This window comes from Apium graveolens, chromosome 9 (assembly GCF_009905375.1).
Source record: "Apium graveolens cultivar Ventura chromosome 9, ASM990537v1, whole genome shotgun sequence".
In the NCBI taxonomy this organism is placed as follows: Eukaryota; Viridiplantae; Streptophyta; class Magnoliopsida; order Apiales; family Apiaceae; genus Apium; species Apium graveolens.
In genome coordinates, this window is record NC_133655.1 from 103,512,157 (window position 1) to 103,526,246 (window position 14,090).

General features: G+C 32.2%; 1 protein-coding gene across 2 annotated transcripts; it reads right to left on the bottom strand.

The window, feature by feature from the left end:
- Positions 1-64: 64 nt before the first annotated feature.
- Positions 65-8,009, bottom strand: LOC141684141 (uncharacterized). Of its 2 annotated transcripts, XM_074488983.1 has the most exons (16): positions 7,761-8,004; positions 7,531-7,671; positions 6,880-6,971; positions 6,603-6,699; positions 6,443-6,486; positions 5,923-6,011; positions 5,085-5,176; positions 4,865-5,008; positions 4,283-4,433; positions 4,070-4,146; positions 3,424-3,495; positions 2,969-3,016; positions 2,700-2,827; positions 2,450-2,609; positions 2,075-2,285; positions 65-405 (listed from the first exon to the last, which is right to left on the bottom strand). In XM_074488983.1, the coding sequence occupies exons 1-16, from the start codon at positions 7,869-7,871 to the stop codon at positions 347-349; spliced, it is 1,716 nt and encodes a 571-aa protein (XP_074345084.1). In that variant the 5' UTR covers positions 7,872-8,004; the 3' UTR covers positions 65-346. The 2 variants fall into 2 exon arrangements, with proteins under 2 accessions (XP_074345084.1, XP_074345085.1); XM_074488984.1 differs by lacking the exon at positions 65-405 and having other exon boundaries at positions 2,177-2,285; positions 2,450-2,514; positions 7,761-8,009.
- Positions 8,010-14,090: the final 6,081 nt, after the last annotated feature.

The window sequence follows — 14,090 nt, forward strand, 5'->3', positions numbered from 1 at the left end:
TTCTCATCTTTTGATTTTACATTTAACATATGTAGAGCAATCTTTCAAATAATGCGGACACGAATAATCATACTATAGATTTGTATTATATTAACGGCAGTTTGAACATCGATAGTTTCTGTGAAAGTTAATGCTCTATTACAACTATTACAAAAATGTTTCTAAGCATCCTCAAAACAGAAGAAACGGGAATAAGCTAATAAGAATGAAAAACAGAAGCATCAAGGTAGAATCCATTAGTCAAAGAATTCGACAAAATAATTCTTGTAGCCTGTCCGGCCAATCCAATCTTCGAGAAACAGCAAACATTGATCCTGGCCATGTTTATGTAAAAAGCCTATAGAATTCACTCCTTCCGTTCTCTGGGAAGTATGTCTTCCATAGAAAAATCATGGAAGGGAGGACCTGCAGAGGAAAAAACGTTGAAGTCAACCCAGTTCAAAGCAGAGAGACCAACAAGGGATTATTCCAGAAACTGTTCACACACGTTAATATATAGTTAATAAACACTAGGGAAAGGGCAGAAACTGCAGCAAAATGACAAGTTTACTAGGAAGAAGGGGCGACCGCCTAGAAGATGTGCATGTCATGCCACCATGCAGATCTTAAATTCTTCATAGAGGATTAAGCTCAGGGAGCTTTTAGATCAATATTCCTAATTCATAGTATATATAATGCTGAAAGCCTGATTATGACGTCACAAGTCTTAACAGGTACAACATTATATGAAATGTCACGGCCTAAATATCATAACACTTAAAAAAAGCACACAGGTTAAAACAAACATACACCTACCTCTATACAAACATACACAAATAAAATGTATCACTTAAGAACTTTATATCTCTTACATTTTCACAAAGATATATTATCTAAGTATGAACAAAAAAAACAAATGATTTAAAGCGTGAATCAAATTATAGTTCAAAGTACAATTTTCACTTTTGATAACTTCTAAACATTTTAAATAGGATTATGATTAAGTGTAGAATAAAATTCAAATAACTTTACAAATTATTACTTAACCGTACAATTTTTAAAAACTCTAAATATAAAACACTAAAATCATTTAAAATGCTAACAAATACTAATTAAATATTTATGTAATAATAATTAAATTCTTACATATTTATGTAAAAAGATGTTTAAAATAAATATAAAATTACTTTAAATAAGTGACATATCACATTAAATATCAAAAAATATAAATTAGTTAACTTAAAAAAATGAGACTTATAAGAATTAACTGATATTAATATTTTTAGTGATATGTGTGTAATACCAAATATTTATCAAATGTAAAAAAAACTTATAGTTTAAATATATAATATTAATTTTTGTTTTTCAGATGTTTAACATTGTCATAAATTATGTCATTTTAATTCTTTTTATGCTACATCTACTTTTTTTTAATATTCAATTAATTTAAATGTTACATTTATATACCAACTTATCTAATAATAGATAAAATGATGTATAGCTTTTCTGAAAAATGTAAAAATAATGAATTATCATGATATGATAAATATATTTTTGAGAAAAAAACTCCTAAGGTTGACCTCAGGGCAATTACAGGTGAAGTGATTTTACGGTGTAAATCAGATATGGTATTTTTATAAATTCGAAGAACTTCATGTAATTACAATTTTTCCCCTGTGATCTCAAGGTAATTTGTAATCTCAAGGTAATTACCTGAGGTCAACCTCCCTATATTTTTATATATAATAATAATATAATAACTTAAAACATACATAATATTAAATATAAGGTAAACAAGCATTACATAATAATGTTTTAAAAATTTATATTAAATATTATTTTTATCTTCCTAATAAAACCTCACATCAAAATTTTGTCAAGCGCCTCAAATTTGGTTAAATGTTCTAGCACGTTAATATATAGTTAATAAACATATAACTAGAGAAAGGGCAAGATGTGTATGTAATGCTACCGTGCAGATCTTAAATTCTTCATAGAGGATTAAGCTCAGGGAGCTTATAGATCAACATTCCTAATATATTATAAAGCTTATGCATATTCCTGTGTTGTATAAAAAATATATATATATTTATACCATCTTGTTCACCAAGAACGTAGAAAGGAATATGAGCCACCATTTTTGTGCCTCCTTCACTCCAGTTGACAACACCCGGACACAGCATGTGCCCACTTGAAGGTCTTGAAGGACCCAACACAGACAAACATATTGCAGGTTCACTCATCAGACCCAAATAATCACGAGCACGCTGCCAGACCCTCGCATCTGATATACGGGAACGAGCAACCTGTAATGCAAATTTTTCAATATATCATCAAATTCATGTACAAATATCAACTAAAAATGTACATGATTGGCCATCAACATTCCGATCTAATTTTCACAGCTACGTTATTCTTTTTCATTAACTACCTCAAAACAGTTAAGATTGTATTAACTAGGAAGATTGACCTTGGCGAGTGATACTCGTGCCCTTGGCAGTAAGTCGGGATGGTATGTTGCAAGCTTTGCTATTGCTGTCACAACAAAAGATAGCAGCCTTGACTGTGACGATTTCCTTAGGGTTGTGGAATTACTAGAACCAAAAGCCGACTCCCTTAGACCAAGACGACTTTCAACGGACCATTAATAGAGATAATTAGAATTAAATATTAATCTAATAATCAGACTTCTTGGAGACAGCTATGTTGCATTGATGTACCTTGATGAAAGATTTTCATACAAAAGCAGTTCCAAACTCTCAAAAAGTTCACGAGCTCCATCTTTGTGAGAAACACCACCACCTCCGTGCTCACCAATTGCCCAACATAACTGCAGTGCCAACTCCATCTGGGAAATACTGTAAATAATAAATCACCCTTATAAACCCGGATGTGTAGCCATCATGACTGTTTAAATCGGTGAACCTTTTCAGTGCGAGTTAAGCGTGTGAAATTGTGGGGTTCAGGAAATAATTTGCTAAACACTGACCTTAGCAGGACTATCATAAGCTTCTCCAAGCTTGTCTACTATTGGCTTCTGCAAATGACTTCAGATGAATATCATCAAAGTAGAGAAGACATCTAGAACAATGTATACACTGATGTGAATATCTGTGGAATAATTACACGTAGCGCAACTACTATTTTCCATTATGTTGACGAACCAATTCTTTAGGAAAAAGGCAGGATAAATAGTGTATATATGATCATACAAGTCGATCTGTTTTCCCACCTACTATTTTAGTAGTGGGAAATAAATAGATTCCTACAGATCTCAGGACAAAACTGTCAGGGTGGCAACTTAAATATTCAGAAATATTATCATTAATACAAGTCTATTACATCGGATAAGAACCTTTTTTTTTTAAAAGGGTGGAGTATGAGGTCTAAACATCACCTGTCCAAAATTAACAAGTAATGTATAGGTAGACTCGCAAAGAATACCTTCAGTAATGCTATGAAATCAGGATTTCGATGAAATGCAGCAAGCATAAACTCTAGGAGCCTCTTTTGAACCTACAAGTACAAACCTCAAGCTATAATCAAAATTCAACTTTTTTTATATATATAGAAAAATTAAAGTACACACAGTTGACTAGAAATTTAATAAAAAAATGCATTTACACTGAGTTTAATTCTAAACTGCCTAACAATCACAATACCGGCCATCAGATTTTGACAAAATTAAACACAAATTCAACAAAGAACTTACCTGTTGGATCTCTACACTACAATTTAAATTAGAATGCTTACTATGTCCAAAAATTAAAAATCATGCTAGATAAAGATGACCAGATCAAAATTCAACGAAAAAGTGGGATCATTTTTTGTTGGAATCAGTATTATTTTCTTTAGTAAAGGTGCAGTAAGATATGCATCATGATATTAATGTCCCCATTGCAGAAAAACATGACTGTACTTCATATCTGCAAACGGTCAATATTTGTGTTTAGTAAAGGTGCAGTTAGATATGCATCATGATATTAATGTCCCCATTGCAGAGAAACCTGACTGTACTTCATATCTGCAAACGGTCAATATTTGTGTTTATAATATAAGCAACCAAATCTGACAGAAATGTATTAAATACCTCATACGAGAAAATTTTGTCTGGAAAAAGTACAGAATTTCTTGCCATAAGTAACGGAATCAACGCGCACAACAGAGCTGCAAATAACATGGATTTTCAGATTGCAGGCTGAGATGAGTTTTTTTCTTAGATGCAATTCTACAAGAAAAAGACCCTTCCCGATGAAAACAAAAGCCAAATAAGAACAAAAACGGTGGGCATGCATACACATACAGTTATCAACATCATGCAATGCGATGGCAAAATACACATCTAGAAGTCGAGGTGCAATTTTTAGAGCTTGCTTTAGTCTATCAGAATGAGGGCTACTAGTTGCAGTCTGAAGTGTTGCATTCATCATCCCAGGAGAAGTCCAATGTCGTTCCTGAAACATTCATTACATATACATTTTAAACTAGAGTTTCAATAAAGAAGGCGCTGCATTACAATTTATAAGCGAACAGATACTGCAATCCACTCAAAAGAGTCTTAAGTAGATAGATATAGTCGGTACATGCACAACAAATCCGCTAACTAGCTACCATAGTTTCAAGTTTTAAGACAAATATATGTAGCAATGGCCCATGTCAAAAATTACTAACAAAAAGCAATCTTATTTTACAAGAAAAAAGTTTAGCTCCAATATGACAAAGTCACACTACTTTTGAGAAAATTAAACGCAAGAGAGTCCTTGAGGAACTTAGCCAAAGTGGTCAATAATCACATTAAAATTTATTCCAAGCATATGTAGGAAAGAGTTTATAAAAAAACCTACTCTGACATTGTAAAATGGAACCATTATCAAGTAGCACTTACTGCAAGACCATCGTTCTCATCCTTTAAAATCTCAATAAATAGTGGATCCCCGGAAGCCATCGTATTGCTATCCTCGGACTCAGAATCAGCACCTCCATCGCCTACAGATCCAGTATACGCTTCATCCATAAGAGCCAGCAGCATCTGCAAGCATTAAAGAATGTCCCAACATAGAGCATATTTGGAGTTAATTGGAATGTTTAGCAAGTGCATATTTAACCTCTGGAGCAGTACTCTTCTGAATTGAGGCTATGCCACTACCAATGAGAGACCCAGAGCCGCGTTCCACTTTTTCCAGTGCCACAACCAAAACTGTGAAGATGAGAAGTAATCACCACAATGAAATAATAATTTGAGAAAATTTGATTCAGAGTATATTCAATGGAACAATTTTTTGAGAAAAATAAATACAGAGTATATTACATGACACACTTTTAACTTTAGATGAGAAGACGTCCCTTTTACAACTTAATTAAGTATAAAAATAACATTGCTGAACTGTAAACATAAGACAAGTAGAGTTGCTATGCTACTTCTATACTAAAATAAAATTATGCATGTTACCTATTAAGTAAAGAGAATGTAAAAATAGAATAAAGCGATTAAAAAAATAGTATGTGAAGAAAATAAATAAAAAATGATTAAAAAAATGCTGAATATGGTGCAATTAGAAAAAATGTGTACCGACAAGAGTTTTGTCAACTGTCAACATGCAAGCATCAGTTGCAGCGATAAGATAGGGACTAAAAATGTTAATGTCACTACTCAGCACACAATTGTTTGGAAATAATATTGAATGGAAACTACTCAGGCCAGCGCAATGCTCAGACATTGGCATAATAGCACCTCGTTATAATTAGATAAACAACAATTACTAGAAAAAAATGCATACCCACCGGTGCAACTTATTATTATTGTATAGCTCAAATGGGAATATTGCAGGCAATGCATTGAATGGACATCAAATCCGAAATGTGGATTTCAGCAGAAAAGTAAGAGATTGCTGGGGGGATCTAGAACAAGGACCGGCCAATAGAAAAACCAGAAAAGTAACTCACTTGGTAAATCAACAATTGATGGGGATAATGGAAGAAATGATCCTGGAGATATCAACCCTGGAAATATCTTCAGAAATGCTTTTTCTAATCTGCAAATGGTATTAAGTGTCTCAGACATTCTCCTCAATAAGATGATGCAGACTAAAGGCTTTTCATCACAATGGGCAGCATATGCAATAGCATGCAAGGAATAAGACACATGTATTATGTTTATGTGCTTCTACATTTGGGATACACAAGTACAGTAAAACAAGTAAACAGCAAGAAAGAGGAAACAAAAATAGGCGATGAGGATACAAGTTTAGAATTTTACTATTAAAGTTACACATGTATGAGGATATTGACATAACACAACTGAATTATATAGCAAAAATTAAAATAGACAGATATATAAAAAAAAGTAAATAAAAACTTCACCAATTTTAAACTTCTTCGTGACAAAATTATTAAAAAAATACATTTCAATCAATAATTTCTGGGAAACCAAGATAAAGTGTATATGATATAGAGAAAAACTTACTTCTCTCCGTTCCAGGCAATCAGCTTCAGCAGTAATGGAAAAAACTGTGTGACGCATGATTAAGAAGGCATAAATTACTAGACCCTTGCGACAATTTGGTAAAAGACTGCAAAGCTACAAACAAGATGAAAAAATGCAAGACAAAGATGAAGTATTTTACCTGAGGAAGTATAGAGGGAAAAGAAGAGGATAATTTTATCTTATTTGCATTCAGAAAATCAAGAGTTGCTTCTGCAACAACATAGTCTGCAAACTCACTGCAAAAAAGATATTCACAAGAAACCTTGTTCACAAACATGTAGAAGAAAAATTACGAGAAAGGCCCAAAAAGAAAAAACCATGTTCTTAAAAAAAATTAGGAGACAGCATATTGTACTTAAGAGTTAGTTTTCAGAAAGAAGATCGACTAAAATCATTAAAGTTGAGACATGTCCTACCGGCTCAAGCATGAACGGAAAAATGCCCTCAGACTAGGATCAGCATCATGGAGCACTATCTCCCCAAAATCAAGAAAAAACTGGAGAACAGCCTGAGAAACAGTCGAACACATATACAAAATATGTTACTCCAGATATAGAAAGCATTGAGCGGAAGTTGGGGGGGGGGGGGGGGGGGAAGGAACACAGTGGAATGGCAATCACGAGCAAAAAAATATTGAGAGGCATCTCCACATGAATCTTTACCAAATATCAGAAACAATATTGCAAATATTTACTTCAAGTCCATTATAGAAGACTGCAGACTCCTAATATATTCGAGTTCAGTATATATGATATTGTAAAAATCTAAAGGCAGTAATTTATACTAAAGGAAAACATAATCTAACAGCAACCGCAAGTCCCAACTTCAAAAAGTAACAGCATCTCCACATGAATGTTTACCTGTCTTGCAACACGTGATTCTCAAATTAACCTCAGTATTTGCTAAATGCACTACTAATATAAATCAAAAGGCATAAATTCATATACCCATATATTATTGACAGAGAAAATTGATAAGAAAGAAGTACATTCTAATGCTCAATATTGATTCTCGAACATCAACGCAACATAACAAATAGACTGTGAACTTAAAGACGAAAAAAGTACCAGTAAAAGCAAGCCATTAGAGGTTTGAGATTGAGAAATAGAAGCCAAGGAACGCTGGAAAATTCGATTAAACTGCGGATAAACCCTAGCAATTAAATCCTCAGACTGCTCAGATTTACACAGCAGGTAAAGTTTCTTCACCTGATCAAGTAAAAAAATAAACAATAAATAAACATGTATATATACGGGTGAAAACAGTTTTACGGTGACCCCAAAATGTGAATAGTTACCGAAATGAGAAGAGAAGGATCGGAAGCAGGATCGGCGTTGAAACTGGAGTCACGAGCATTTGAAGATAAGGTTCTGAGGTGAATATCATACTCTTTGTCTTGTTCCACCATTTCTGTCTTCCCAATTAATTAATTCAAATCGGAGAGCTGAGGCTCCACTGTGAGTGAACACAAACGGAGTTAAAATTTGTAATCAAATCTGTAAACCATCACCCCGCAGGACAATAACCGGCTGAAATTATTTAGCGACCTCCAGTATATATACTATATTATAATCGACCAACCATTAAAATTTTCTTGCTAAAATTACTTAATTATCTGGTCTTACTAAAATTATTTAATTATCACTTGAGCACGGTTGGATAACTCAAGTGGTAAAGGGCTTATCCTCTGTCGTCCCAGATCCTGGGTTCGATCCTGGCTCACCCCGAGAATTGTTGAGAACAGATACTCATTTGTAAGGTTATAAGCCAAAATTAGTCAAAAAAAAAAAATTACCTTTTTTGTTAATTTAATATTAAACTAACCAATATGGGATCTTCCATAAATAAATTAAACTCATCTGCTTGCTCCCGCAAAATATTTGGTTAAATATAATATTAATATATTTTACTGCAAAAAATGTTACAAGTATATATTAAATTTTTTTTAAGGGAATGAAAAGTAACATTGTTACCCTACAAATTTATCTTATACATCTATAGTTGATAGGATAGGGAAGAAAATAAGGTCTGGGTATGTAATTAATGTTGTATTAATCATATCAGAATTGGGTCAACAACTAGGCCCATTTGAGAAGACCCAAAATCCTGAATATTAATTAATTTCGTAATTAATTAATAAGGGATAAGTCAGCTGATAAGATGAGTCCTAGTGGGGAAATAAATCATTGTAGATTGATCACCAAGGAACCTAGTTGGATAAGGAATCAGCTTCATACTTCTTAGGACTCCAAATACCATTCTAATTCTGAAACTTGTCCACCAAATCTCCTAACTCAAGTCCAATTACAGGACTCCTAACATCTATATAAGGGGCCTCACCTCACAGATCAGAACTACGTTTTTTGACTTGATCATTGGCATAAAGTAAGGTACGTAGGCATCTTGTTAAGGCAGATCGAGTCACGAAACACAAAAGCAGTCAAATCGAGCCTCGAAAATCACATTCCTTAGTGATAATTACAACAATTATTATATTTTAGTTTTTTATCCATAACATTTGGCGCCGTTTGTTGGAAAGCACAACAACAACCATGGCGAAAACACGGAGAGGAAGCAGCGCCCTAGAAGGAGGAATGTAACGTTTGGGAAATCTACGCCTGTATTATATCATATTTATAATAAATGATGTGTGTTAATGTGTCATTTATGTGTAATTATCTGTAAAACCCTAATTGTTACGTGTTACGTGCATTCCGTGTCATTTCTGTATTTTTAAGATATTTTTCAGATATTTTATTTTGCATTCATCACTTTCATTTCAAACGTTTTATGACCCGAACCATGATTTTAAAGTCAGTATTTCAAATAAAATAATGGGCCTTATTTTTCATCAAACGGCTTTTACCATCGCATTATTCTGAACATCTAAGCATTTTATAAATTTTCTTATTTTGCGAAAAATGACTTTTCTGGGTTCCATTGGGTGTTAAAAACCCCACAAAAATCACATTTTTATTTTTATAAAATTATAGGACTTTCATTTATATTATTTCTTTGCATTTTTGCATTATTCACAATTTTTGGGAAATTTTGGCATATATATTGTATATATAAAATATTTATAAATTAAAATTTAATACTCAAAAATTATAAAATTAGGGGCCTATTAATTTTAAAAAGTGTAGAATTAGGGCCTTAATTTTATTTAGGAGTATTAATTTTACTACTATAAATAGCCTAATTTTTATTTAATTATTATTAATTATAAACTAAAAATCAGAAATTAATTGATTTTCTCTGCAAATCGGGTCGGGAAGAACTTGAATCGGGTCGAGAATCAAACTGTGATTTCCAGCTGATTTCTTCATCAAATTGTGTGATTCCAGTAACCAAATCGAAGGTTTTGATCTGTTCTTTCTGTTTTTGATATCAATTTCATGTTTTAATGCATCGCTTTGATTTTCAATTTCTAGGGTTTATGTTCGAATTAGGACTTTTTGATTTCATGGTTATTTTGATGTTTTGATGATTTATATAGCTTTGTTAGATGATTTACAGTCGATTCATGGTGTTTAATTGAACAAACGATGTATGTATAGTGATTCACGATTTCTAGGGTTTTATACTGAATTTTCTAATTACAACTCGATGATTTATGTGAATCTTTGGTTCCTGAAAGGTTAGGGCTTTGATTGTATGTGTTCTTGGCTTCAGTTTGCACTATATAACGTTTGATTTTATGTACAAATGAATGATTTGGGTATTTGGCCGGAGTTTATGTCGATTTTGATCGGAGTTGAGGTTTCAGTGATGTTTTTGGTATGTTTTGGCCGGAGTTGAGTTGCTGCAGTTGTGTGAAATTGAAACCCGGTAAAAACCACATCAAACGATGTTGTTTTTCCCGGATTCTGGAAAAATCAGGTCATGTTCTTCATGACCCGGATTGTGACCCGGTTGACCCGTTTGTCAACGGGTTAAATCTCAAATTGGTCACTGAAGTCATCTACATATATCAATATCTTGATCTTTTTTATCGGGGTCTCGGATGCATCACTTTACTAGCCAGTAATGACACTGCCGTTTATTTGATTGATTGAGTTAACGGAGAATGTCAGGATGCTGACGTGGCTTGAAGAATGTGCGCTGACCTGGGTCATTAGACACGTTTCATATCCATATGTATGTAATGACATTTGGTGGTATTTAAAAATCACATTAAGTTTTTTTCTTCTTACATTTCATTCTTTCATTTTCATCCAGTTGAAAAAATTTAGATTTTATTTTAAAAAACTCAATCTTTCTTCTAAAAATAAAAACAATCAAAATCATTGTAAAGCCAAAATTTAATTTTTGTATACTTAATTGTTAAATGTTTTTTCTTCATTGAACATGAAAGAAGTTATATATTACTTTAAAATATCAATATTTCTTCTAAAAATTAAATGTATTAAAAATCTACTTAAAAATAAAAAATTAACTTTTTATATTTTGATTTTTTAATCTATTTTTTTCCGATAAACCCCATTCTTTTATTTTTTTAATTGAATGAGTAATTTAGATGGAATCTCAATCTTTCTTTTAAAGTTATAAATTTATTAAATAAATTTTCATTTAAAATAAAAAAAATAAGCTTTTAATTTTAAGTAAAACTTCAAATCTCAGTTTTATTTTAAACTATACTAAATGAATTTGTTTAAGAATCAAAATTTAAGTTTTTGTTTTCAAATTCCTTATCTTTCTTTCTGATAGAATAAAAACCATGTTTTACTAAAATCTCAAACTTCTGTAAAATTTATAAAAAAATTAACCTTTTTGCCGCGGGTTAACTTTTATTTCAAAATCAAGGATTATGTTTTGTTTTTGTTTTAATTTTTTATCAGTAATATTTCTTTTTTTGTTTGGATTGAAAAATTAAAGTTTACTTAAAATCAAACTAAACTCTAATTCCCCGGAAAAAACGGGAACCCCAATCTTGTTTGTCAGATTGAAGCTCACACAAAATAACGCAGCGCCATGGAAGGAATAAAAACCAAAGTCTTCAAGTAAAAACACATGGGCTTACCTCACTCAGTAACACACAGAAATAACCTTGTATGAAAATTGATTTAAGTTTTACATGAAAGGTAGTTAAGCTCTGATGGGGTATATTGCAATTAGGAGTTTATCTCCAATTTCAAAATGAAGCTCGTGTTAGATTGCAATGAATGTTTTTTTATTTACAGTGAAGAATATAAGTACACAACACACTGATTCATCTGCCGGGTCATATCCACGTATAATTTATCACAGTTTCTGTTAGGTCAAGCCGGTCAAACAGTTAGTCAATGAGTCAAACTAACGAGAGTGTCATTATCGTCTACTAAAGTGGTACATTAGAGATCCCGATAAGAATAATGAAGATATTGATATATGGGTCTCACTTGAGTGACCAATTTGAGATTTAACCCGTTTGTCAACCCGGTTTTGATCTGTTTTGTCAGATGTCTAGTTTCTGACAAATGTTTCTGGATTTTTAATTTAATTTTATTTTTATTAATTTCAAAAATCAGTTTTATTTATTTTATAAATTAATTATTTAATTATTTAATTAATTAATTTATATTATAAATAATTCTCAATTATTTTCTAAAAATCAGATTGAATTATTTTCTCAATTATTTATTATTTATTTATTAATTATTTAAAAATGATTAATTATTTTAATAATTAATCAAATAATTTTTAATAAATCATAATAAATTCATTTTAATTCCAAAAATTCAAGAAAAATCATTTTTAATTCTGATTTTTCTTAAATAATTATTTAAAAATTATTTTAGGATTTTAAAAATTAGTAATAATTAATTATATTGAATAATAAATTGAATTATTAGTGTTTAATTGATAATAATTAGACTGTTGGTCCGATTCGAGCGAAACGAAAGCCCTTTGACTCGGAAAAATGAATTCTTTTCATTAAAAATAATATTAAAGCTTAATTTCTTCTAGAAATTAGTTGACTTTGTTACTTGTTTGATTATCAGTCGAAACGAGTCTGATAACGATCAGTTGAGCGATAAGCGAGTCGAATTTGATTCTAAAAATTATTTCAACTATAAAAATAATTGTGTACTTATGTGCTGATGTGTATTATGTGGTTACTTGAGTCTTACTTGCTAATTAGTAATACATGAGTCAGTCATAAGCGCATGGGTAGACATTAGGAACGGTGTGAAGTCGATTCAAGATGCAATTGAAGTACGGAATGACTAAATCACTCTATTTCTCTAACAGAAGCTAAGTCAGCAAGGCAGGTTGAGACGGTAATAGACGAAGGTGACATATTTGCAGTGAGTCGCGCAGAAGGTAAGTTTTTCCCCTATTCTACTTTCAGAATAGTGACATTTCTTCATATGCTTATCACGTTTGCACTCTTTTGATTCTTGTTCATAATCACTGATACACACTTGCTATTCCTTTGTTCATATTTTATTTCGATTCTTGATTTCTCCGTTTCTTTGGATTCTTGATTCACATTCCATTGATTAAACATTGAGATTGATATATTCTGGTGATTAGAATATATCAAAGCATACCGATTGTTCCGGTTGCTAAGTGATGGACTGGATAATGATATTTTGGGGATTGAGTGTGTCTTAATCCTGAGGACCGGGATATGACTGGTGCCTCGATATGGGCCGTAGTGACTGGGTACCCGACTGGATATATATATGGAGATATAGATCTGCATTATATTCTGACTGATCAGCAGAATATAGATGCGAACTTGTGTCCAGTTTAGTTCATTTGTACTCGCTAGTAATGGCCTTCTTTCTATTCTCGTGGGGTTATATCTTTGCAGATATACCCGAGTTACGGATTCATTTAAAATGCTTTAACACTGTTTATATTTTGTGGACTTGTTGAGCAATTTTTGGCTCACCCTTTTTGTTGTTATTCACCTTATTGTTTTCAGTTAAGAAGGAATATGAAACCCATCAGGACTCGAGTGGTAAAGAAGCGGGTCAAGCCTCGGGATCCTCTCAAAACCAAGGTGTTGATCCCAATCTAGGAAGAAAGCTTTGAGTTGCCCGAACAAGTGGAGTGTAGATAGTTAGTGTGTGTGTTTGAATAAAAGAAAAACATAGTTTAAAACTGATTAGAAAATGGTTTGTAATAAAGAGAATTTGTGAGATTTTGAAATTTGGTTTGTAATAAAAGTAGTTAGTGTTTCTTGTTTTCATACTTCAACTTAAAAAGATCCCGGTTAGTGTTAAAGGAGTTTAGTTTCATTTCTTTATTAATTGTTAATCAGATTGTACAAGTTTGGTGATTAGCTAGTAACTCCCGGACTTATACCCCGGGTCTGGAGGGCGTTATAGGTTTGGTATCAGAGTTGTAGGTTTGGTCCCTGAAAACAAGAACATTAGGGTTAAGATAAGATAGGGAGATCACATAGGATAGAAATAGTCAAATGGGGATAGTAGTGTTAGGATTTAGGTCAGATTAGAATAGGGAAGTATAAATCTTAGGATTGTTTAGTGACCTTTCTTTTCTTTGGTATATTATCAGATGGTATCTTCTGGTTATTCTGCGTCTTCTAAGAGGACTGTCACCGGGCCAGCAGCACCAGTTATACCTCCAGTATCTGAGTACATGTTTCCTCCTCTACCACCTCCTCCACCAT

What these genes read in the sequence shown, in the direction of transcription:
- LOC141684141 (XM_074488983.1), bottom strand. Translation starts at nt 7,871, where the DNA reads ATGGTGGAACAAGACAAAGAGTATGATATTCACCTCAGAACCTTATCT. An exon ending in ATCCTTCTCTTCTCATTTCG is followed by an intron (nt 7,672 to 7,760) that starts GTAACTATTCAC and finishes TTACTTGATCAG; the next exon opens with GTGAAGAAACTTTACCTGCT. An exon ending in ATCAATTGTTGATTTACCAA is followed by an intron (nt 5,177 to 5,922) that starts GTGAGTTACTTT and finishes TCATCTTCACAG; the next exon opens with TTTTGGTTGTGGCACTGGAA.